At 51.6% G+C, this 23,029-nt stretch overlaps 9 protein-coding genes across 9 annotated transcripts; 5 read left to right on the forward strand and 4 right to left on the reverse strand.

Annotated features, from left to right (window-relative positions):
- Positions 1 to 665: 665 nt before the first annotated feature.
- Positions 666 to 1,827, forward strand: CDEST_02325 (uncharacterized protein; the record flags this gene model as incomplete). The annotated part of the gene is made up of 3 exons (XM_062918484.1): positions 666 to 1,006; positions 1,059 to 1,374; positions 1,430 to 1,827. The coding sequence occupies 3 exons, from the start codon at positions 666 to 668 to the stop codon at positions 1,805 to 1,807; spliced, it is 1,035 nt and encodes a 344-aa protein (XP_062774535.1). The 3' UTR covers positions 1,808 to 1,827.
- A 1,219-nt stretch (positions 1,828 to 3,046) lies between these two features.
- CDEST_02326 (uncharacterized protein) lies at positions 3,047 to 6,295 on the reverse strand (the record flags this gene model as incomplete). The annotated part of the gene is made up of 3 exons (XM_062918485.1): positions 4,234 to 6,295; positions 3,930 to 4,169; positions 3,047 to 3,883 (listed from the first exon to the last, which is right to left on the reverse strand). The coding sequence occupies exons 1-3, from the start codon at positions 6,244 to 6,246 to the stop codon at positions 3,047 to 3,049; spliced, it is 3,090 nt and encodes a 1,029-aa protein (XP_062774536.1). The 5' UTR covers positions 6,247 to 6,295.
- A 629-nt stretch (positions 6,296 to 6,924) lies between these two features.
- On the forward strand, positions 6,925 to 7,596 carry CDEST_02327 (uncharacterized protein; the record flags this gene model as incomplete). Its single annotated transcript, XM_062918486.1, has 1 exon — positions 6,925 to 7,596. One exon carries the CDS (start codon positions 6,925 to 6,927, stop codon positions 7,594 to 7,596), a length of 672 nt encoding a protein of 223 aa, XP_062774537.1.
- Positions 7,597 to 7,632: 36 nt separating this feature from the next.
- On the forward strand, positions 7,633 to 8,010 carry CDEST_02328 (uncharacterized protein; the record flags this gene model as incomplete). The annotated part of the gene is made up of 1 exon (XM_062918487.1): positions 7,633 to 8,010. The coding sequence occupies one exon, from the start codon at positions 7,633 to 7,635 to the stop codon at positions 8,008 to 8,010; it is 378 nt and encodes a 125-aa protein (XP_062774538.1).
- A 730-nt stretch (positions 8,011 to 8,740) lies between these two features.
- CDEST_02329 (Putative P-type ATPase, HAD-like superfamily, P-type ATPase, haloacid dehalogenase) lies at positions 8,741 to 12,950 on the reverse strand. Its single transcript, XM_062918488.1, has 4 exons — positions 12,063 to 12,950; positions 10,301 to 11,999; positions 10,134 to 10,220; positions 8,741 to 10,077 (listed from the first exon to the last, which is right to left on the reverse strand). Exons 1-4 carry the CDS (start codon positions 12,578 to 12,580, stop codon positions 9,136 to 9,138), a joined length of 3,246 nt encoding a protein of 1,081 aa, XP_062774539.1. The 5' UTR covers positions 12,581 to 12,950; the 3' UTR covers positions 8,741 to 9,135.
- A 1,618-nt stretch (positions 12,951 to 14,568) lies between these two features.
- On the reverse strand, positions 14,569 to 15,326 carry CDEST_02330 (uncharacterized protein; the record flags this gene model as incomplete). The annotated part of the gene is made up of 3 exons (XM_062918489.1): positions 14,569 to 14,864; positions 14,948 to 15,107; positions 15,228 to 15,326. The coding sequence occupies 3 exons, from the start codon at positions 15,324 to 15,326 to the stop codon at positions 14,569 to 14,571; spliced, it is 555 nt and encodes a 184-aa protein (XP_062774540.1).
- Positions 15,327 to 16,999: 1,673 nt separating this feature from the next.
- On the forward strand, positions 17,000 to 17,636 carry CDEST_02331 (uncharacterized protein). The gene has a single exon (XM_062918490.1). The coding sequence runs from the start codon at positions 17,233 to 17,235 to the stop codon at positions 17,482 to 17,484; it is 252 nt and encodes an 83-aa protein (XP_062774541.1). The 5' UTR covers positions 17,000 to 17,232; the 3' UTR covers positions 17,485 to 17,636.
- Positions 17,637 to 18,330: 694 nt separating this feature from the next.
- CDEST_02332 (Putative cytochrome P450) lies at positions 18,331 to 20,440 on the forward strand (the record flags this gene model as incomplete). The annotated part of the gene is made up of 6 exons (XM_062918491.1): positions 18,331 to 18,757; positions 18,842 to 19,036; positions 19,115 to 19,446; positions 19,538 to 19,665; positions 19,726 to 20,027; positions 20,082 to 20,440. 6 exons carry the CDS (start codon positions 18,331 to 18,333, stop codon positions 20,438 to 20,440), a joined length of 1,743 nt encoding a protein of 580 aa, XP_062774542.1.
- A 222-nt stretch (positions 20,441 to 20,662) lies between these two features.
- CDEST_02333 (Putative F-box domain-containing protein) lies at positions 20,663 to 22,510 on the reverse strand. Its single transcript, XM_062918492.1, has one exon. It carries the CDS (start codon positions 22,294 to 22,296, stop codon positions 21,085 to 21,087), a length of 1,212 nt encoding a protein of 403 aa, XP_062774543.1. The 5' UTR covers positions 22,297 to 22,510; the 3' UTR covers positions 20,663 to 21,084.
- Between the last annotated feature and the right edge of the window lie 519 nt (positions 22,511 to 23,029).

Genomic DNA, 23,029 nt, shown 5'->3' on the forward strand with positions numbered 1-23,029 from the left:
ATCCAACGTTTCCCTTTGCCTTTATCGTCTCTTTGGTCAACACCGATAACGGTGTAATTACTTAATTGGTCTGTCGTCACAGGCCATCCATGGAGATCACACATGACTCCCAGATAGCTGGCCTGCATAAGTCGTATGCGGGGTTTGAAGGGATCTGCATGTCTCGGGAGCGATGACCTAAAGCGGAGTAAGGAAACGGCAGACAGGGATCGGGAGCAGCGTTCGGATGAGATCCCGAGAAGCTCCCGTTCCCAAGAAGCCGAGAGCACACGAAAATGGGATTACAGGCTCCCTTGTCCTGACAATATGACACACAAACCTTCCGAATCACACCCTGACCATTGTGTCACGGTCTGGACCAGATACCGCCAACACTCTTCAGTCGGGGAAGCGGACAGGCGGCCTGATGTCTGTCGATTGACGTTTCCGAGTTCAGATTCCAAAATAAGCCTGCCGAGTGAGAACCATGGAGACTATCACGAGACGAAGACCGATGCACATGTATTGACACCAAGTTCTGAAAAGACGAAGATAAATAACAGCGAAGCGGCCGGAGTTCTATAGCCAAGCAGAGACAACCCAATCCAAAGTCTATCGTCAGATTTGCCGAACCATCTTGCAATACTACTACTACCAATCTATTCCAGTAGAACAAGGAAAACACAATGGCACAGGTTTCGTCAGCAACTCTATCCCCTTTGGCCAATCTGACATTCAAGCCAATCATCAACGATGACTTGCGGGCAGCACCCGCAGCCAAGCCAGAGACCTTCAACCCCGACAAGCACCTCGCTTTCGTCGACGATCCAAAGAAGCTTACCCTTCAGGACCTATCGCTTCCCGGGGACGTCGGAATCTCTCCAGTTGCCTGCTCGGAGCCATTTCCCTTGTTCACCCAGGAGGCCATCCAGAATATGAGACAGGAGATCTTCACAACAGAGGTATGGGAGAATTGCCTGCACAGCACCCAATTCGCCCCTTGCCAGCTGCGAGGACATTGCCCGAAGTAAGTAACTATCTTGCCGTTGAGATGCGCATGTAGCTTACGTGGTGTCGAGATATGCACCTTTCATGGACCAAGCCTGGAACGACCCACAGACACTGGCCATCATCTCCAGGATCGCGGGGGTGGATCTCATCCCCAACATCCAGTACGAAGTCGGCAACATCAACATCTCCATCCAGAACGCAGTCGGTGATCAGAAGAAAGTACAGGCCAAGAGAAACGATAGCAATTCCGTGACCAAGTGGCACTACGATGCGTTCCCTTTCGTGTGCGTCGTCATGATGAGCGACGCCACCAACATGGTCGGTGGCGAGACAGCCTTGAAGACGGGCACCGGGGAGATTCTCAAGGTCCGAGGCCCGCAGATGGTAAGTGACATCTCTCCAAAGTCGTCATCGGAGTTGTCAGCTGATATTCTACTAGGGCTCTGCTGTCGTTTTGCAGGGTCGATACGTCGAGCACCAGGCCCTGGCTGCCCTCGGCGGCACCGAGCGGATCACCATGATCACGTCTTTCCGACCCCGCGACCCATGCATGAAGGATGACTCCGTCCTCACCTCCATCAGACCCATCTCGGAGCACTCTGAGCTCTATTATCAGTGGGTCAAGTATAGGGTCGAGGTGGTCCAGGAGCGCTTGAAAGTGATGCTCAAGGATTTGGAGGAGAGGCACGATGAAGGCAGTCGAACCGACATTCCGGCCGTCAAAAAGCTTCTGAAGCAACAGGAAGAGTACATCAAAATTACAAACAGAGAAATTGTGGAGGATCGAGAGCAACTCCGTGCTTGGGAAGGCAGTTGAATTATGGTGGAGGTGGTGTTGCCAAGGGTCTAAGGGTTGTCTCAGATATGACACATATGAGGCGCTTAACTCAATAGTAAAGCAGAATATCTAAAAAGTGCTGCATTGGCATTGTCTCGGTCTTAGTTGGTTTAGATAGATGTTTAAGGATGCCTAGGCCTGAACAACGCATTATGTTGCTTTTAACAATAGCAATAAAAGCCTTGAGGGGAACTGAGCACGTTGTTACCATATCTAGATAAGGTAGTTTTGTAGTTTAGTGGGATGAAGACACCTATAATGTACTAAGATCTGCTGTTAAACCTAGTATGCTAAATTTATCTGCAAAGAAGACTAGGGTGGATGTAAAGGGACATAACAGTTGCAAATATATTATATAATAGTCTGCATTTAGAGGCTCCTTGATCTACTCTAGGCTGTAATACGTAACATGAACTCGCATAGGGCTGTTATAAAACTTAGGTATCTCCTTATGCAGAAGAGAATCTAGGATAGCTATAAATTTGCTGCGTTGTAGGATCTGATTTAGCTCTTAGTTTGCAATAAATGTAACTGAGGGAAGGTCCTTGAAACGTAGGAGTGCTTGTGAGAGTAGGATCGAGAGCGGCGCCGTGCTTGGGAAGAGAATTGAAGTGATGGTTGAGGCGCTTTTTTGTTATTATCAATAATGAGAGGTTTCATCACTCCAAGCGGTGAGTTTGCTTCTTGTGAGTGGGATGATACGCGAAAGAACGTCCAATATAGAAGAACAATAAATTTGAATGAATAGCCTTGGCGGGAGAGTGCAACGTCCCAGATGATGCCGAGAGGTAGTAAACGGCAAATTGATTGTGTTCAGGTCACCCAGTGCCTCTAACATAGTCCTAATGCGGAATCCCCTGGGAGAGGTGCTTCTTGAAGATCGGCCATTGAAGCAAACCTTCCCGGTGCTGAGTATAAACAAACATCCGAGACCAAGAGGACGCTAAGTAGAGGTGTAAACAAGTCATGAGAATCGCAAGGCACGTCGTCGCAATCCATATGCCGAAGCTCGTTGACGAAGTATTATTTGACAGAATGCTTTCGAATATTAACATCCACATGACGAAGAAGAGAGAATGCATGATGATTGTCTGCAAGGATAGTTAGCACAGAGACTATGCAGGCTTGTTCTGAACGTACAATCCGTTTTAGAATTACAAATTGCATTTGGATTTTTCTGGACTCTTCCAAACACCTCTGCAGTTGAACCTGCAAATGTTAGTACCATCCCTGGAAATCCGTTTTAAACCCTTTTTTGAGTAAGCTTACTTGAGACCTCTTTGACTTCACAAAGCTCGAAAGTTCGTTCAGCGTGATATGAAATTCTCTCAGGTCTCTTAGCGAGATCATAATGTCCTGCGTACTTTCTGATATTTCTGATGACTGACCTTCGTCCACAAAGTTATGTTGTTCAACAAAAGTCGCGACACTGTCCAGTAACCGATTCAGAGTACTCTTCATCTTGAATAACAGAGTATCAAGCTCGTCGTAGTAGTCCAGATTTGACTTGTTGCTGCGTCTTATTTCCCCATACATCTGTTTAATAGCATTAGCTCGCAGGCACAAAAGTTCGAATGAAGAACAACTGACATCTCCAGTAATTTTGCTGTTGAGATGATCTGTGATGTAAAGCCATTCATATTTGATCCTCTCGATTCGGATTGAAAGAACCCTGATGAAATAATAGTGAGGGTCCCAGATCGTTGCTAATTCACCATGGAGCTTGTTGAGCGTCGTGCGACCATCAAAGCTCTCGGTCACCTCAGATAAACTTGAACTTGGAACGTCGTCCTGATAGTAAATATCCTCGAAAGAGAATGCTGTCCAGTGGTTCGTATCATAGCCGCAAGTGAAAAGTGAGATGTGAGCTTCGTGAAGGGAAGCCCGACCATAAGAATTGTCCGTTGACACACTCTTCTCACTGAACGGGAGGTCAATGACATGTCTCAAAGTGTGTCCCTTGGAGTTTCGACGCAGATCTATTGCTCGGGCAGATTTCCAGACAAAAAATGGCAAGTGGAATTCAAATATGAACGACTGCGAACCGCGGGAGTTCTAGTGCCGTTAGCTTGAACATGATGTATTTCTTTGAGAATCTTACTTGGAAAGAAGTCTTCAGTGAGGACCTAAAGTCAAGATGGTTGAGCATCGCTTCACCTAAAGCCGCCGCAACAACCCCAGAACAGGTGTTGGCAAGAGCAACTGCTGTCCAACCATCTAGACCATAGATAAACCTGTACACTAGAGTTAGGATAAAAACATTTGAAGTTGGAATATGAACCAACACTTGTCGTCTATCAACATCAAAGTCTTCAAAGACTCTACTGTATGTTTCCGGAGCCTAAAGAGAGAAAGAACAATGGAGAGGTTAGAAAAGTTGTTTCAGTATCTCTGGGTTTACTTACACCCTTGAGTAGCTCGCTGAATAGCCCCGCTGCTGTGAAGAACTTTTGACGCGTTCGGCATCTACCCTTCACGTACCCCTTGTCGTCCAGACTGGCAACAATTCTTGGAGGAACCGATTCTCCCGACTTCAGATCGTCGAGCGATATGTTGGAGCAAAAGTCCCGAAGTTTGGCGGCTTTCATTGAGGAGAACCCCCTGTCACCTCGCCCATAGAACTCGGACCAGAAGTCGACGCTTTCGACATGATGTTGATCCTTATCGTCTTCTTTGTCATCCCTATCACCACTTCCAAGACCCTCATCATCATCCCCAGGGTTACTTCGGCCATCCCATCGGTAATTGAATACCGAACAAGACGGCCCCGTGCCCATGTTCGGCCACCTTGAAATTGAAGGACTCTGTGAGTCATGGTCAGAGCCCTTCAAGGGCTTAGAATCGTCCTGATATGAGCATTGGGTCTTCCGCTGAATGATGTTATCAATCAAGTCATGAGAAAGGGATTGGCTTGTTGAGGATTGACTCGGGGACGAAGAAAAACTCAAAGAGAAGCCTCGACTCTCCAAATCATGACAAACTTCATGGAACGGAATTGCGTATGCGATGCTGCTGTTCGAACAGCCTCTAACAATGTGACCGTAGACCCTTCCTGTATCGTGATCGACAATAGCCGCGCCGCAATCTCCTTCGCGAACCACATCGTCCAGACGCAAAAGATAGAGGTGCTGGAAGTCTGTGAAGCCCCTGCTCTTGAGCATAGTTGTGCCTGCGAAAATAACACCGCAAGTGACGCCTTGACGACGGAAGACATCGATCCGTTTTTCCCTTGTCAAGCTATGAGATTCGTACGTTGGTTTTCTGAGAATGTGCTCGGAGCCTTTTTGACCACACGAGAATGAGTTGCTGTTGAGCTGGTCAAATATTGACTGGCCAAATGTTGAGGCGGCCATGGAAACCAATGAGTAGTCCAACTCCGGACGAAGACCGTCGCTTGCTTTGGTTTCGATTGTTCCGACTTTTACCAATTCCCTTTGTATAGGTTTATTCTCGATCGCGAGGAAGTTTGTGGGTCGAGTTTGGGTGTTAGGTGCATCCCGGCTAGTATCCCTCCCAGAAAAGCTGTTCCTTATGCTGGCAGAGAGTTCCGATGGGGCATATGAGCTTCCGTACTCGTCAAAATTGGTACCCGATATGACAGATGCGCATATAGGACTTGGCGGAGGGGTTTTGCTAGCGTGACTGAGAACTTCTTGATCAATTTCGGAGGCATCAGCGTTGTCTGGTTCGTCATCGTTGTCTTCGTCGTCTGAATCGTCGAACGTGACGACTGACACCTCGCCTAAATCAAGTCCGACCAAATCCTCAACATCGTTATTCGACACTGCGTCGGGTTTGTGTTCAATGGTCAACTGACAAATGTCCCCCCTGCTTCGAAGTACAACGCCCGCTGTTGACCAAGGCGACAGCTCATCTAGCTCGTTGGACCTGAACAAAGCACGACCGACTGTTGGAGTGAGACGTTTAGCGAAGACGTCGCCATTCCATGAGGTGAGGCTGCTGCTTTTTGCTTGAAAATCTTCCACAATGTCTGATGCTAGACTGCGAGCTGGTGTGGGTTGTTCCAGAGGTAGAGCCGCGTGTCTGAGGCCGATTTTGGGAGTCGTTCGAAGGGCTAGACTTGCCACAACTGCTTCTGTGGCAGTCAACCTGCTTTGCTTGTTGATGCAGCAGATAAAGACTGTGGGCTTTGCGCTTGTTTTCGACTTGCCTATCATGTAGAACTTGACATACATGTCGGCTCTGTCGATGCCGGCATTCTGAATCACCTCGCAGATCCGTGGGTATAGGTCCTTCTCATAACACTCGGACGTTGTGCCGACGGGGAACCAAGCTCTTTCCCCCCTTTCTAACCTGTTCGTTGATATTGCCGACCCGCATGATTCGCTTGCTGCCGACAACTGTAGGTGTCTGCGTGGGGGATTCTCGACGAGCTTCTTCATCAGATTGAGCCCCATCGTCAGGGAACGTAGAAATGAGGTATCGGTTCATTCGACTTGATTCATTGTAGCGAGGGAGTTTCACAAAGAAAGAGGAGAAAGAAGGGAGTTGGAAGACGACATGGGCATTGGCTCCTCCCCAATACACAGCGACTTTCCCCTTCCCAACCTTGCCCTACTGCCGCTCTTCTCCCATCCCCTTTCAAGTACAAGGGGTGCGATTCATCGAAAGATGATTGGAAGTTCAATTTTTCGGTGAATAGAAGACCAATCAAGAAGCGACACATGGATTGCCACTTGGAAGGGTCGAAAGTGCACAATGCTCATGAGTTGCAGTGTCCTTGATTGGTGGTTGAAGCCGTTGCTACAGTCAGACATGGTCAACGAGTCCAATCATGGCTCATGAGTGAAGAAGATGGCGTCTGTTAGTATGGAACCAGTCCAAAGTGGATGCCCAATCGCTCAAATCAAGGCTCACAAGGCAGAATTTGGTCTCAGAACTCCTCACATAGGGTGTGGCAGACCGCTTGAAAGCAACCACTAACAACCGCCGCCAAGGAAGAGGCGTGTTACACAGAACAATGATGATAGAGTCTATGAATTGTAGGATAGTCCTCAACGACGAAAACTGGTTGGAAATATTGTGATATCAGTCATCTCTAATCATCACATACTCAGAGACCCGGTCTATTTGTCATGGCGGCGGCCGCCAGCATCGCGGCTCAAGACTTGACGACTCCGTTGGTGAACTCTGGCAATCACCACTCAGGGTCCAAGCAGGACTTTGAGGCCTATGAAGATTATTACCAGCGGCAATGGGCCTTGGGAGCAGCATGCGACGATGGTCTGCATGTGGCTCTAAAGACGATAAATGAGTTCAACCAGTTTGTCCAGAAACTGGAAAGACTCGGAGATATGACAAGACACGAGATCGGCCTGAAACTTTCCGCATGCGTCGATGAAAAGGCCACAGACCAGGCTCGCGAAAACACCGTCAATCTAGCACTCAGTCTCCGTTGCATGCTCAAATTTAGTCTTTTGAAAGGGGAAGTGTTGCCGGGGACTCATGTCCAGTGGGGCCAAGGACCCCTAAGCGCATGTATCTATAAGCATTTCCAAGACGATGCATTGCTCGACACTCAGGGCACCAAGCTCCCAAAGACCTTCGATGCATGGAGCTTAGAGGTGATCGGGGGGATCCAGATCGACTTCACTGACAACCTGGCGGATCATCTTCTGTTGGTTGAGGACGACGAGAGCATGAAAGTGCTCATCTTCCATCATGTCTCGTTCTTCAGACATCATGACAGGCAAGTCCCTAGTGATTCTTGGCGGTGGAGGCACGAACATCCGGCTTACACGACCTGAAGCACCATCTTCCCCGACAGACTCGTCCACGAGACCATGCAGACGATTGCGCTGCTTTTCCCGCAGTCCAAGTACGGAGACTACGCGCGCTCAAAGGGCTCGAGGCGGGCGTGGCTGCAGGCGGTTCTCAGTAGATACCCGGACGTCAAGATCGACTTTCGACTCGGTTCTTGCGGAGCGCTCAAGGCAGAGGCGCGGCGGATTGAGAAGTTCAAGTTCTGGAGGAACCGGCTCATCGTCCTCAAGCAGGCGTACGACGAAGTGACCCCGCGGTGTCTGTCGCAGCTGTGGTACGATCGTCGCAATGGAGTCATGTGGTGCACGGTCTGGGTTGGCCTTTTCGTCTTTGTTCTGGCTGTGGCTGTGGGCGTCGTGCAGTGTGTCTTGGGTGGGTTGCAGCTGTTGAACAAGTAAGCCGCTTGGTAGGGAGATGTTCCATAATGCCTATTGAGAAATAAGACTGAAAGTATTCGTCTGTAGGAAACTGCTCTGCAAAAGCCAGCTAGGCTCATACTACTAAGTTCAATAGGGATAGAGTAACTTAGTATCTACATCCTATATTCAGCGCAAAGCTGGCCGAGCCAACCAACGGACACGTCCTACTATTCGCACTCAAAAGTATGATGAAGTCACAAGAAATGTGCTGACGGGCAATGCTGGTGTGCGGATTGTCTTCGAGCTGCATGGAAGGATGATAAGCCAAGAAGCCGTCTGGGATGATGACAGGTTTTCTTGGCCGTCTTCCCATCCGAGCGAAACGGGCGTACCAAGACGGCAGAACCGGAGCTAGGCGTGCCAAGAAGCGTTCTCAATCATTGGCCTGATAACACTACGACGATAGGAGTACGGTCCTCTCCTCCTGCGCCCGACGTTCTTACATCTTTTCACTTTGTTTCCAGTGAAACAGCGTTCCGGACTCACTTGTGACTTCTGTTTCAGTACAACACCTTACACGCTATAGTGAAGCACGATGAGTTTGAACTCTTGTCTATCGAGGGATCACTAAGGTCACTCGCACGAAATTCAGCTGGGCATGTCGCAAGTACACTATAGTCTCAAATCGTCGTCGTGTATGAACCATTGCCATGGTTAATGGGGTGCGAATAAAGAGTTCGATGGGAAGTATTCTCGTGAAGGACGTCTCAGTGCAACAACGCTTTTCTATTTCTGTTTTCGGTCTATGCACCATTTCTTGATTCCTGTGATTTTCTCTCCTCAACCCCGACCCCAAAAATTGGGTGTTCTAAAAGTTCGTTTGTTCTCTCTGAAATTGCCAGTGCCGCCGTATCCAAGACAAGGGTAAGGGGAATGAATTCTGCCCTCGTCGAGAGTAGGTTGTAGACAACAAACAAAACGCTCTGCAATCTGGTAGGTGCCAAATAGCAGGAAGAATAAAAAAAAAGAAGCAGAAGCAATCTAGCAATCACCTTTGCTCGTCTGTGTTGTTGATGCAAGGACTGACATCAACCCACGTCGCGTGTTTCGAAGGGTGAAGGGACACCTTCCAAGATCAACACGCGGAGTTCGTTCGACGCTCTCTCACTGGGCTTTGTCAATCGTTCTCCCATCGACCGTCCCTTCCTCAGAGGAACTTCCACTGAAGTATCGTCCAAAGATGCGGTCTTCGATGTCGGTTTCCTTCCAGGACTTGCCCATGCGTTTGCTGTCCTGTCTGCGGAAGTACACCCGCTTACCGAACTTCCAGGCCTCGACTCCGGCGAAAAATAGTCCGGCAGCGATGAAGACAATTGCCCACTCCCAAGATATCGGGGTATGCTTGAAGACCTCCTTGTTCAAGACAGGGATATAGATCAGAGGGAATAGGGTGACGAAGCCGAAGACGATAGCCCAGAAGAGGAATTGGTTCCTCCATATGTCTGCAATCCACTGCGTAAAGTATCGCTTAGACCCAGGTTGCATGCGGAAGAACGATCGTCTGGTATCGATCATCTCCCATGCAAGAAACAGGGCGAACCACGTCAGACAAGCAAAGGTGGTAGCTCTTGCGCGGAAGACAAGGTCGCAAGACGGGGAGTACGTCTCGTTACACCTTTCGCCAAGTTCACCGTTGCCAAACCCATAGATCACAAGCACGAAACTGGCCAGACAGAGCAGGGTGATCCAAAGTCCGTAGAACACCATGTCTATCAGGAACTCAGTAGTGAAGATGCCGGCTTTGAGCGAGCGTGGGGGCCGCTGGAGAATATCGGGGACTGCGCGCTCAAACCCAAGACCCATATCAGGGAGACCAGATGTCGCCATGATAATCCAGACAACCTGAACAGGGGCGAGGGGGAAAACCGAAAGCCCAGTCCTATCCTTGAAAGCAAGACCCACAAGGAGAGTACCAGCTTGCGCGACATTCTCAGCCAGAACGTGAAGAACGAATTTTTGAATGTTGTCAAAGATGCGGCGTCCTTCTTCGATGGCGGCCAAGATGGAGGCGAAGTTGTCGTCAGAAAGCACAATATCAGAAGCATCCTACAAGAGTTCAGCAACGTTCTGTGGAGCGGAGTATCGACGTGGAAGAAATTTACCTTGGCAACATCGGAACCAGCAACACCCATTGCAATACCAACATCAGCACGACGAAGCGAGGGAGAATCGTTGACTCCATCGCCAGTCTGTGAGAATAAAAAGTTAGTCACACCTGACAATAATGTGACGTGTCCAAGGATGTGGGGGGAAGGGGGGGGGGGCTTACCATTGCGCAGAAACGTCCGCGACGATGAAGAGCCTCGATCATCCGAACCTTGGTGCTGGGAGCACATCTTGCGATAACCAGGGGCAACACAGGCAGGTCGTCAACAGCATCGTCGCTGAGGGCGTCGAACTGCGTCGCAGTCATGACCATCGAATCGGCCATGTCTCTCGCGACGAGATGCATTTTGGTAGGCAGAATGCCCACTTCAATGGCGATCGCTTTGGCGGTTTCAGGATGGTCACCGGTCAACATGTGCACCTCAATGCCGGCCTCGTGGCACTGTCTAACAGCGGGGGCAGATTCCGGACGAGGCGGATCGTAAAGTCCAACGAGGCCGCGGAATACCAGATCGCACTCGATGGCGGATCTGTCGACCCCGGTCTCGGCATCAACCTTGACCTCACCAGGCATCGGCTTGCTGGCGAGAGCGAGCACACGGAGACCAAGGCTGGCTAGAGACTGCATGTTCTGAAGGATCTCGTCGCGGAAATCTTTGATGTCAACAAGGTTGCCAGAACTATCGGGGGTGTAGGTAGTGCAGCTTTCAATCACCCGTTCGACAGCGCCCTTGGTGAGGGCATGGTAAGAACCGTCCTTGTTCCTCATGACGACCGACATACGCTTGACGTCGGAGTCAAACGGCAGCTCGGCAACATCCCTCCACTCGGAACCTTCATCACCAGTCAAGGCGACGCGGTTCCAGCCAAACCGACTAGCCATAACCTGGATGGCAATCTCAGTAGGGTCGCCACGGGCTTCCCAAGCACCCTCCTTGTTCTTGTTGACGGTAGCAAGGTTGGCAAGGCAGGCGACGTTCAAAAATTCCGCGAGGCCAAAGCCTGCATCAGAGCCGGAAGCATGTTCGCTAGGTTTGATGATGGAACCACAAGCTTCTCCAGCCTTCTTGAGGTCGATGGCGCGAGGCGACGACGTGTGAAAGCGAACATCTCCAGCAGTAGGGTCGAGCGCGGACGTGGAGTTTTCGACGGTAAAGGTACCCTTCGATGGTATCCAGACGCCCCTTGCGACCATCTTTCCCTGAGTGAGAGTACCAGTCTTGTCGGAGCAAATGTCGGTAACAGCACCCAAAGCTTCGAGAGACTTCAAGTTACGAACGACAACATTTCTCTTCACCATTCGCTTGGTGCCCGCAGCCATAGTAATCGTCAAGACAACTACCAAACTGGCAGGGATCATGGAAAGACCAGTGGCCACCGCGTAGATAATAACATCCTGGGTGGCGCGGAACTCGTTGGCTCCCAGTACGATGATGGCGCATACGACGGCAATGAAGAACAGCAGGACAGCAAGCTTGGACAGTTTTCTCTGCAGAGGGGTTCCAACGTTGAGACCCAGGAAACGGCCGACCGCATCGCTGACTGTCAACATGTAGGCCTCGAGATAACGATGGGGCTTGGCGCGCGCATTGGGGTCCTCGCGGGTCTTCTTGGGTTCGCGGATCTTGGATTCCTTTTGTCGGAGTTGAGCAGCAATAGCACCGATCTCAGTGTACGAACCGGTGGAGAACACGATTCCCTTGGCACGACCCTTGGTAACGTTGGAAGAGCTGTAGGCGACGTTCAGACGATCGCCGGGGCCGGTTGACACCTCAAAGGTAGCATCTTCCTTCTTGCGAACAGGAAGAGATTCGCCCGTCAAAAGGGCTTCATCCGTCTCAAAGTTGACTGCCTCATAGACACTGTAGGTAGCTCGTCAACAGACTTATCCATGTAATTGAGCATGTATGTGGTTTTTAACTTACCGAACATCGGCTGGAATGGTATCGCCCGTCTTGAGCTCAACTAAGTCTCCGGGAACCAAGTCGGAAGAAGCGACCGTTTGCGGCTGTCCGTCACGGATGATACGGGCAGTGGGAGAGCTCAGTGATCGGAGAGAATCCATGGTCTTCTCGGCGGAATACTCCTGGAAGAAACCGACGACGATGTTAAGCATGATGACGCCGGCAACAACACCGCCCTCGATCCAAGACTTGATGCCGAAACTGACAGCCATGGCCAGGATAAGAACCAATGTCATGGCATTGGCAACCTGCGCGATCAGAATGCGTAGAGGGGACACCTTCTGGGCCTCCCCGAGATCGTTCTTACCGTACTCCGCGAGTCGTCTGCCTGCTTCGTCGCTTGAAAGGCCATTGATCTGGTCTGCTTTCAATTCATCGACAACCTCAGCCAAAGTAAGACAGTGAGCGGGCTGCGTCATAGGGCGGTTAGACTGCCCGCTGACGTGCTCCGCAGGCTGCTTGGCTTTTTCAGACCCCATGATGAGAGAAGGGCAGAAAATCTTGATACAAAGCCTCGGCGTCGTAAGTTACAAGCAGCAGTCGGTGAAATGGTCTTGATGTTGTTGTTCTCTATCTGGGAGTAGTGGTGAGCTGTCGCATGTAGGCGGAAGCACAGACGACAACGCGGAGCAGGTCCTGAACAGTAGCAAATTCCATGGAGTACGAGTACAGTTCAGTCGGTGAAGGTGGGCCTCCTGCGGCGAGTAAGCGGAGAGGAAGGAGGAGAAGTTGTGAAGTCTATAAGGAGACTCCAGTAAGATGAAGATGAAGATTCGAGGAGAGGAGAGGCGGTTGAGAGCCAAAGGGATGAGTATACGAATCAGTTTCTCGACAGGTTGGTTGGTGGTGAGTGTGGTGAGAGAAGAAAACAAACGAGTTCGGCTCGGGCTCAGGTCAGGTTTTGTATGTGTTGAGCTTTGCCAAGTCCGCCAAGATTTCCTGGCAATCAAATCTTCCAATTGAGTTTCCTTTCTTCACCCAACCCTATCGTAATCACGTATTACGTTACGTCCAGATCTTGAGCGTACCCCGAGTAAATGGCAAAATTTTGGGCAGTAAAAGAAAAATCGCCCTTAAGGCATCACAGCTAAAGGAAGAGTCTTATTTGAGCTTACCAATGAAAAGCATGCACCGTCAATTAGAGCTTCATCCTTATTAGGATTTCTCAAACTGCGTCGATGTTTTCCTTCCCCGCCTATTGCTTGAGTGCACAGGATTATATGCCAAGTTTCCGCCAAGTTTCCGCAGGTGGAGTAAAAGAGGACCTAATATTGACTATCTTCCTTGGCGATGTCATTTCTTGGGTGTGTTCTGGGCGTCTCCATTTGAATCAAAACGTGCTTTCCATCTTCCCATGATTTGACTAATTACTAGGGCTAATGGGAACGTGCGAGGGGAGTAGATTCACTCATAGCAAAAGTCTTCTTTTTCCCATTCAATCTTCAACGCGTCAAATACGTGCCGGTGTGTGTGTGTGAAGTTATCGATGGTAAGTGTTCCGGCGGAACGAAGGAACCGCGGCGGAAAAGAATGAACGGACATTTCTTGGCGCTTACTCAGCAAGTGAACTGTTGGCAATGGTACCGTAACCTACGGGATTACGTAGTCGCGCTGTTAATAAGCAATACCTTCAGGCAGATTCTCAGTAAAGCGCCCTCGAAGCATACATGGAAGGAATCCGATTTTGCACGCAGGTTTTGGACACGTCGATTCTTACCTATCACTATTGCACAGTAAGATCTTTTCTTAAGATCAAAAATGCTCATCGTAGTCCATGCGGGTTTCCAACGATGTTCATTCAGCTCCTCAAGTGAAGTGTTGCCACCTAAGTAGACAATCTAAGCGGGGACCAGAACATGATGAGAAGAAGCTCGAGGAGAAAGCCGCCGATCCTGGCCGATTTGCAGTCAAATATAGCTCTATCCAAGCCCGACGCTTCCCCGCCATCTTCCAACGTCTTACCAATTTGATGCTTAGATCTATCTTCACTCCCACATGTTTGACGACAGTCCACTTCCCAATGTCTGTCGCCCCGCCTCCCTACCTCCGGGATCCATCCCGCGGACAATCCAGCGTCGGAAGAAGCAAGAAAGCAGCAGACTGATTCGGGGACAGAGGCCCGACGACGGTTTTCTAAGACGGTAGACGCTATTGTGGAGGCCGAGCGGGGCGAGCACAACTTAACCAATGGCCTTCGTAGCCAAGAGGCCAGGGGAGAATCCTCTCGGAACAAGAACATGTGTGCAACGCCCCTCGTTCTCGGTGCATTACTCGACGTAGGTGCTCACCGCCCGTCCCTGGCTGGCTCGAGTAAGAGCCAACCCCGCTCTATTACTTCTTTTATATCCTCTTCCTGTCACTGTAGAGGCAGTTCTCCAACATATCACTCGCCTCACGCATCGAAACTCACTATCTTTGTACCATCCCTTGATATAACTGAAACTTCAATCTCCTAACCGCACAGGGCCTAAAGATACCACTGAGCCCTTTCAACGTCTGGGTGGTCTGATCCTCCTCTGGGAAACTTGCAGGCGGGCGGGCTCAGGCGTCTGCATCTCCGGCTGAGCTCATTGGACTTCGTGCTCTCGACCGTAGCCTTGTCGATCTTGTCCCTGTAGTGGTTCGAAGTCGGGGTCGGAGAGGAGGAGGCCACTGCTGCACAAGTGCCATACTGTATGTTCTGGCCAGAAAGGGGCTTGGGCACATCGTGCGTCTTGCCCGTCACGTTGGTGGCCACTCCGACGTTGGTGGGCCATTTCTCATCTTTGCCGTGGCAGCGACGAGATCGGCCGTTTGGGCACCTTGCTTCATATTGAAGCCAACCCAGAGCTTGTCACTGCTGTTACTGATGATGCGGACCTCGTCGCCGCTCTCGTCGCACTGTCCCCACCAAGTCGTCCAGAGCAGCTTCAGCTGGCCCTCAATTTTGAAGTCCATGAAGGCAGAGAGCAGGTAGGGCTCGCTGGAGTAGTTGACCCATTCCAGGTCGAACGTCCGCTCGTTGACCTTGTCGATCGAGCATGGTCATGGAACTATTGAAAATGTCAAGTCTAACGAGAGGCTGGAGGCAGAAACAATGAGAAACCACTCCATCGGCACATACGTCCCGTTCGGGCGCGGGAAGACCACGCCAATGTCCAGCACGCTGTCAGTAGCATCAGCAATGGACCTCAGGTGTACCAACATGCCGACGAGGAACCGGACGGCGCGGGAAACGAGATCCATATTGGTGCTTGCTTCTGGTGTTGCTGCTATTGGTGGCGGTGACGATGATAGCAACAGTGGTGATGTTGTAAGAACAGCTTGAACTGGGCCGGGTCGGACTTGAGAGGTCGTCCACGAGCTGGCGACGATGCCTAGAAGTTAATCGACCAACGATAGGGGGCTGCCTAGGATGCTACCTAATCGCGGAAATGGAGCTCTTGATCATGCTCCACTGTCAGCCGTACTCTTAATGTGTGGTCGGTGTATTAGTCTTAGAGACTTGGTTAACAGGTAAATTTTCAAGAGTTATTTCACAAGATGTAAGTCTCAAAACCACCTAGGATCTTGAGTACAGGTAATTCAATTCTTGAGGGAAATATTTTCTGATCGATAACAACTGTTTTGCGAGGCCTTACCGGCGGGGAAGAGATTGGATACCACTGCCAGAGTCGAACCAAATGCGCCGTGAAAGTCAGCCAAGCCGGGTTCGTACCACCAATTCAAACAGGGACGGAGTAACTTATTGTCTGCATTCCATATCACAACCTTGCAGCCCTCAGTTCGATTCGCAAACTGCTTCCGAAAACAAACAGACTGGTCCTCCCGACATAGCGGAAGCCCGGTCAGCGTGCGATGTTTCCTAAGGCTACGGGCCAAAACTCACAACTACGTACGCCCTGTCACTTGGTCGAAAGCCTACAAGCAACCAAGGAACTAACATCGTGGAGTTTGCATGAGAGCAGGGCGAGGCAAGGCCGTGCGTCATTCACCACCTAAGCATAAGGAGGGGAGTCCTGGCCAAACAACGCGTGGTCCCTAAAACACCCTGGGCAATCAGCCGAGCCTCACTCGCGCCTCGTTTCCGCCGGTCAAAGTCTGGGAGCTTTGGCTCTTGGGTCTAGAACAATTCAATTGAATGACGTTCGATGGCCAAAACCAAGGTGCTTGGGGCGGATAGTTTCGCCGGCTAACCTGCTCGACGAGAGTTTCCACAGAAGTTTACACAAACAAACTACAACTGATCCGGTATCGCTGACGACTGTAGTCGACATCACCCCCCAAGAACAAACGTCGGCCAAGGCACCAAACCGCATCAGCGCAGTTGGCACAACCACACGCGGCTTCAGAGTGCCGCCATACAAGACTGATGGTCTCTCAGTGGCCACACGACTACGACGCTCGCGTGACCCGCTCATCACGTAGGGCGTTCGGGAAGTGGCGACCGCTTTGGAACCCTTGCATTGGGTCGGTGTGTCTCGGCATTGACCGAACCATTACGACTGCTCGAGATGGCATTGTGGCTCAGCATTGGCAAGCCACAACCAAGTTTGTCGGGATGAACCTTGAGCCCTCTCACTTCCCCTCTTTCCCCCCCCTCTCCCCAGTGGCTTCACCGCGGGGGTCGCATGTGCCGGCAAGCCACTTGGGCAACGGACACTTGATTGCGGCTCACGGTGACGTTGGTCCAGATCCTGCAGTGGGGTCTGATTGCGCGGCCCCTCATGACATGAGCCAAGTTGGGGTCCGTCCATGCTAGTGCCGACCCGAGCGGTTGGCGTCTTAGCGCTCTGCCGACGGGACGATATGACGCACGAAGGGTCTTGAAGCATCATGCTGGGCTGACGAGTTCGTCGACGAGTTCTTTTCTATAAAGGTGGAATGTTCGTCTCCCCGAATCAAGGGTTTACTCATCACTCTCAATCACAACAAACACAAAACACCTTGAAGCAAGTCTTGAGCACCAGTCTCGATTCAATTCAATCAACCAATCCCTCAACTACTACTACTACTACCACTATACACCAAAACACAACCAAATCAAGCTTCTACCCAAAACAGTAGAAAGAACACACTCTCCTCCGAAGCGACAAAAGTCTTCGCAAAACACCCATCCAACACAAACTTTTCACTTCTCAAAAGACACACCATGTGCTTCGGCGGATCCAGACGTAGAACCTACGGCGGCGGCGGTGGCATGATGGGAGGGCCCCGCCCGGCGGTCGTGCAAACCCATCACCACCACCACGGTGGAGGCATGGGAGGCGGCGGAATGATGGGCGGCGGCGGCCGGGGCTGTGGGCCCCGCTCCGGGTTCGGCGGCGGCGGCGGATTCGGCAGACGCGGTATGGGCGGCATGGGTGGCGGCGGCATGATGGGTGGTGGCCGCCGACGATGCTAGGTGGGTTTCACACGCTCACCGTGGCCAATCAGCCTTGCGATGAATTGCATGACTTAAGATTTGTACAACAAGTTAGGCGAGAGGATTTTGGGATGAGTGGGAGTTATTTGCATTAGCTGTATGATTTAGACGAAGGAAGCGTTTCACACTTATTTTGTTTGGCATTTTGTGATTTCTAATCAACCTTAATGTGACACTAGAACACTCTTTAAGGTTGGGTAAGGACCTCACAACGCGGCTTATTTCGTGTCATTTGTCAGTACGGTCCTTGCAGTATAACGTGGATGATTGCTAGGCAGTCTGTTTAGCTCTCGCATCCATAGATCTATCAACCCTGTGATTGGAGTCGTGCCGACGCATTCGCAACGGCAACTCTCATACAGAGGTGATCTCACATGCACCGCTCGAGAACCCTAATCCCGATTTCTCTGGGGTACATCCCGTGCAGTCTGCGGTGCTGCCGAGGCTTGTTTTACGCACGTCCGGCTAATCCGGACCCTTATCCTTCTGGCAAGATGATCACAGTTCCCCTTCGATCTTGGGAGTAAGACATGTATTTAGAACGCCGACGGTCCGCCGGTCTATCTTTCTTGACAACTAACAAGGCTGTCCCGTGCAATGATGTGCCTATTTGACTTGCTACAGCCGTCTGAAGAGAAAAGGTTGCTACTGCTAGTCTGCTACTGATGGCTTCACAATCCGTTGCTTTGACTCGGGCCCCGCGCGCTGCGGGCCGGCGTCTCCATGAGCTATAAAGTTTTGATCTATCCCTTTTGCTGGCCGGCATCAGCTATTGCGTCTAATCCCGTTTTCCATTGACAGGATAACACTACAAACAAACACATCATGAGAGACGTTCTTGCGATCAAAATGGCGAGCTTGGGCGCAGAGACGAGCCTGTCCTGCACGCTGGCTGCCGCGACCGGCCTTTTGTCGCACTGGCTCTACTTCATCCGCGGCCCACGGAGCATGGACGCCCTCAAGATTGCAATCTTTTACATCCTGGCGCTGTCGCTTCTCTTTGTCAAGACCACGACGTCGCTGGGACTCTACCGCGGAGTCATACTCTACGCGGAGCTGTCTGGGTCGTACTTCTTCGCCCTCTTCGCCAGCATCGGGGCCTATCGTCTTCTTTTCCATCCCCTTCGCCGGTTCCCCGGTCCTCTGCTGACGCGGGCCTCGAAGGCATATCTGATGTGGCAGAACAGGAATTGGAGGCTGCATCAGCGGTACCTGGAGATGCATGCCGAGTACGGAGACTTTGTGCGAGTTGGTAATTACTCACAGTGACCGCTTCTCCTTGACGCGAGGGTGTCAGTCGATAGTAGATGCTGTGTATCCTGACAACTCTGACCAGGCCCCAACGACATGTCTATCGTGAACCTCGACGCTTTCAACAAGATACACGGCCCGCAGGCGAAAAGCACCAAGCACAACACCGGCTTCTACGACGAGCTGATCACCAACGGCGAGCTGAACCTTGATTCCCTTTGGCACAACGAGGAACACCGCGACAGGCGCAAGGTCTGGGACCAGGCCCTAGGAAGTAAAGGTTAGAACAGCCCTGGAGCAAAAGGAAGAAGAAAAATAGTGCAGCAAAAAACTAAACCCCCTCTCTCTCCCGTGCCAGCCCTCGAGAAGTACGAAGAGGAGACCCGCGCCGTCCTCCGGACCTTCCTCTCGCGCCTCGACGACCTCCAAGGCACTCCCGTCAACACGACGCTTTACGCCAAGCTCATCCCCTTCGATAACATGGGCCGCGTCGGCTACGGCCGGGACTTCGGCACCATCCGCGACGGCCGGGAGGACCGCATGCTCGATCTCATCGAGTTCACGTTCAAGATGGCGGCGCGTCTCGGCCAGACGCCCTGGCCGCTCGTCTTACTCGCCCGGTTGCCGCGGACCGGGATGGCCAAGGAGTTCGAAGACCTGGGCAACCGGCTTGTTGACGAGAGGATCGCGGTGAGTTACCTGTCCAGCGCTGCTGAAGGAAAGGAACGGGCGGAGGAAAGAGATTGGACATCTTGGACTGAGTCGTTTGGTGTGTTGTTAGGTCGACTCGGACGAGAGGCATGATATGCTCAAGTATTTCCTTGACGACCACAGGTCCGAGAAGCCAAAGTCGTTCCACAACATCAACGTCCTGTACAGCGACTCAAAGGCGATCCTAATCGGCGCCACGTACGTATTCTTTCTTTCTCACCATGTCTTGATGCGTCCCTGACTCGTCCACAACTCCAGAGACACAATCTCGTGCGCCCTGGGCCACGCATTCTTCTATCTCGCTCGAGACGCCAACCTCCGCCGCCGGCTCTACGACGAGATCGCAGCGGCGCACGGCGCTACCCTGCCGGGCGAGTTCGCCGTGGTTGACCTGAACGGGCTCGGGCTCTTGGAGGCCGTCATCAACGAGACCCTGCGGATCCAGACCCCGGCGGCAATCAACGGGCCCCGGATCGCGCCGCCCGAGGGGGTCGTGGTGGACGGGACACACATTCCGGGAGGCGTGACACTGTTTACGCCGCTACATTGTTATCATCGGAGTACGTGGTGCCTTGTCTTTCTTTCGTGCTGATGGGATGCTGATGAAGGGGTAGGCCCCAAGTACTGGAAGTATCCGGACGAGTTCATACCCGAGCGGTGGACGACAAGGCCGGATTTGATACTCGACCGCAGGGCTTTCGTGCCCTTTCACTACGGTGAGTTTTATCGATGGCCGCAAATTTCTTGTCTCAGCAACTCACCAAATCCCCTAGGACGCTTCGATTGCGTAGGACGACGCCTGGCGTTGAACGTCCTCCGCCTCACGATCGCTTATACTCTCTGGCACTACGACTTCCAGTTCGCTCCGGGGGAGGACGGCAAGAGGTTCGAGGAGGAGGCGAAGTTCCAGCTGATAGTTAAGCCGGCGAACCTTCACTGCGTGTTTACTAAACGGTCCGAGACGGAGGTCTAAGCAGTTGAGCGGCAAATGGAGTAGTCAGTAGCAAAAGAGAACCTGACGAGAGGAGAGTGATCATCTGATGATTTCGGCGAGGGGAAAGTTGGGAAGACGGTTAACGAAAACGGGGAAAGGAACGGGAGCCATTCTTTCGTTGGCCCCCAAAGCAACAGACAAACGGAGGAGGAAGAAAATGAAGCGGAAATGCATTAGACGCTAGTGAGTCAGGCTTTTTTACTCGTGTATGGCTACTCCAAGACCATGCTTCCTCGACGCTGTGAGACTACATTCTCCTTGCAACAGTTTTGTCTCCTTCAAGGTCCGGACCACCTGTAAAGCAATCCCAAGTCAGGCAACCTCTCGGGGTACAAATCAAAAAAGTGGATATTCTCGACACACTGCCTGAATTCCTGGGCCCTACATCGGCGGGCCCGAATCTTCAGCTTTGCAATTTCGGCCTCGCGGACGAGGGCATGATTCTGATTCCCAGACGAACGAACTTGCCAAAGCACAAGCCTGCCATTAACCCGATGCATAGGCACCACATATGAAAAGTCTTTCTCAGTGGCTTGATAAGGACGGATTATACAGCCGTCGGCGCTATATAGATACTTGCGACTGTTTGCGCGTTTGAACCGAGCATCGTTGGCGACTCTCTGCTAGACCTCGCTATCTTTCGGGATTGGCTCGGCTGCGAACACGGGATTCCACCTCTTTGCAGCCCATGCCAAGTCTCTGTCATGGATGTCGGCTGGCATGTACGCCCACCTGGTTTCATTCTTAAGCCAGGTTCGGGTAGGGAGGAAGACCTCGAGCAGGTCGTAGCCGTCCCGCTGGAAGGGCATGTCGGCTGTAGAGGGACCCTCCTGTTCGAGAAAGCTGTCGGTGCCAGAGTCCTCATCTGCTTGAGTCATGGTGAAGTGACGGCGTCGGTTACCCCTATTCTCGGTCTGCCGCTTGATGGCCGCACACGTATTCATGAGGTGCATCTCGAGAATGCGGGCGTACATGAGTGGGGACTTGAGCGCCCTCAGAACAATCCTGGCCGTCCGCTCCTTGAGCGTCTTGTTCCACTCGGGGATTTGGTCGCGGGGGATGACGGGAATTGGCTTTCCAGAAGCCAGGTTTTCCTGCCAGTAATTGAAATCGATGATGGTGAAGAGAGCTTGCCATCGTAGAACGCAGGTCAGGCAGGTGCAGGCAGCGAAGGGGTCAGGCTGGGGGATGTGTTGGTATCGTCGGTGGATGCCGAGCATCTGGATTCTGGTCTCGTACTGCAGGACGACATGGAGCTTTGGGTCAATATCGTCTAGGCTGACGGGCAGCCTGAAGCATTTTGCGAGGACGGGGTATCTCGCTGAGACGATGTGGCGGGAGAGTAGGGCCTCGCTGTGCTGGACCAGATCGTGAAATGCCCTGCAGATGTGGAGAATTCCCAAGACTTCACTGGGACGCATTTGGCTAAATATGTTGAAGAGGAGCTCATTCGGGAGATCAAGGAGATTAGTTGACTGGTGACGTGCCGACTTGGCCTTCTTATTTTCGAGCTTGCGCTTCATCCTCTCCATCTTCTTAGAACGAACGCTGGGAGATCCCTTGGCGGTTGCCCTGTCGCTGTCGGTGATCGCCTTGGCCTCCTCGCTGGTCCTTTGTTGTTCGCCGTCGAGCAGCTTTCCAGAGGCAGTGTAGGTGGTGGTAGTTCCGTCGCTGTTGATGACTGTCATGTTGTCACCGTCGCCAGCCGTTGCTGGGGCTGGTGTCGAGACCATGGGACCATTCACGACCTCTTGGGTTCTAGGCAGTTTGGGTACGGTTTGGGTGCGTTGGCGATCCTCCGCAAGAGGGTCGGGAATTGCTTTGGTCTTTGGCATGCTGATCGAAGATACTGGGGCCTGGGCTGGAAGTATGCGTGGTCCGGTTCCTGCGGCTCCTTTTGGATTCCGTGATGATGCCGACCAATTGATTTTGATGCTGAAGCTAGTTCTAGAGCGGGCTTAGATGCTGAAGCGGATGTCGAAATCGGTGAGGTTGAAGATGAAGATGGCGATGAAGTTGGAGTTGCAGTCAAAGTTGGGGAGAAGTTGGTGGAGAAGTTGAAGGACGCCACCGACACCCACATTGAAACCGGCCGGTGGCATCTGTCAAAACATGCATGCTGCCGGACCGAAGAGAGAAGGTGCCATTCGTGCAGCATCCGTACGTCAGCAGCACTCCACCCAGATGTCCAATCAGCGATGAGTGAAAAGCACAGACCATGTGAGCTTGCTTTGCTTACGTCATCATGCAGCTATTCCAGCTCTGCAACACCAACAAACAATCTCGCGATGCTGCACCAACTCGGAACATCCTTGATATCCAGTGTTTTCAGCTGAACATCAGTATCGCCAGGATTTAGCACAATAATAGATTAAGAGCCAAATTTAACAGTCATTCAGTGCTTCATCATAAATCGTTCCAGTTTTCCGTCCTTGTCCTCCAAGACTACAATCAGAATAAAAGTCCAACTCCCTCTAGTCACTCAAGTTCCCAAGGCAGCCATTTCATCTCTGCCGGCACATCTGGACGTCTCCCTTTCTTATGTCAAGGAAAAGGATATGTAAGCAT

Source organism: Colletotrichum destructivum, chromosome 2, assembly GCF_034447905.1.
Source record: "Colletotrichum destructivum chromosome 2, complete sequence".
NCBI lineage: Eukaryota > Fungi > Ascomycota > Sordariomycetes > Glomerellales > Glomerellaceae > Colletotrichum > Colletotrichum destructivum.

Excerpts from the sequence above, each read along its gene's own strand:
- CDEST_02333 (XM_062918492.1), bottom strand. The coding sequence starts at position 22,296 with ATGCCAAAGACCAAAGCAATTCCCGACCCTCTTGCGGAGGATCGCCAA.
- CDEST_02331 (XM_062918490.1), top strand. The coding sequence starts at position 17,233 with ATGTGCTTCGGCGGATCCAGACGTAGAACCTACGGCGGCGGCGGTGGC.
- CDEST_02329 (XM_062918488.1), bottom strand. The coding sequence starts at position 12,580 with ATGGGGTCTGAAAAAGCCAAGCAGCCTGCGGAGCACGTCAGCGGGCAG. Across the intron at positions 12,000-12,062 it reads ACCATTCCAGCCGATGTTCG|TGTCTATGAGGCAGTCAACT; the intron begins GTAAGTTAAAAA and ends AGCTACCTACAG. Across the intron at positions 10,221-10,300 it reads GCGGACGTTTCTGCGCAATG|ACTGGCGATGGAGTCAACGA; the intron begins GTAAGCCCCCCC and ends TTATTCTCACAG.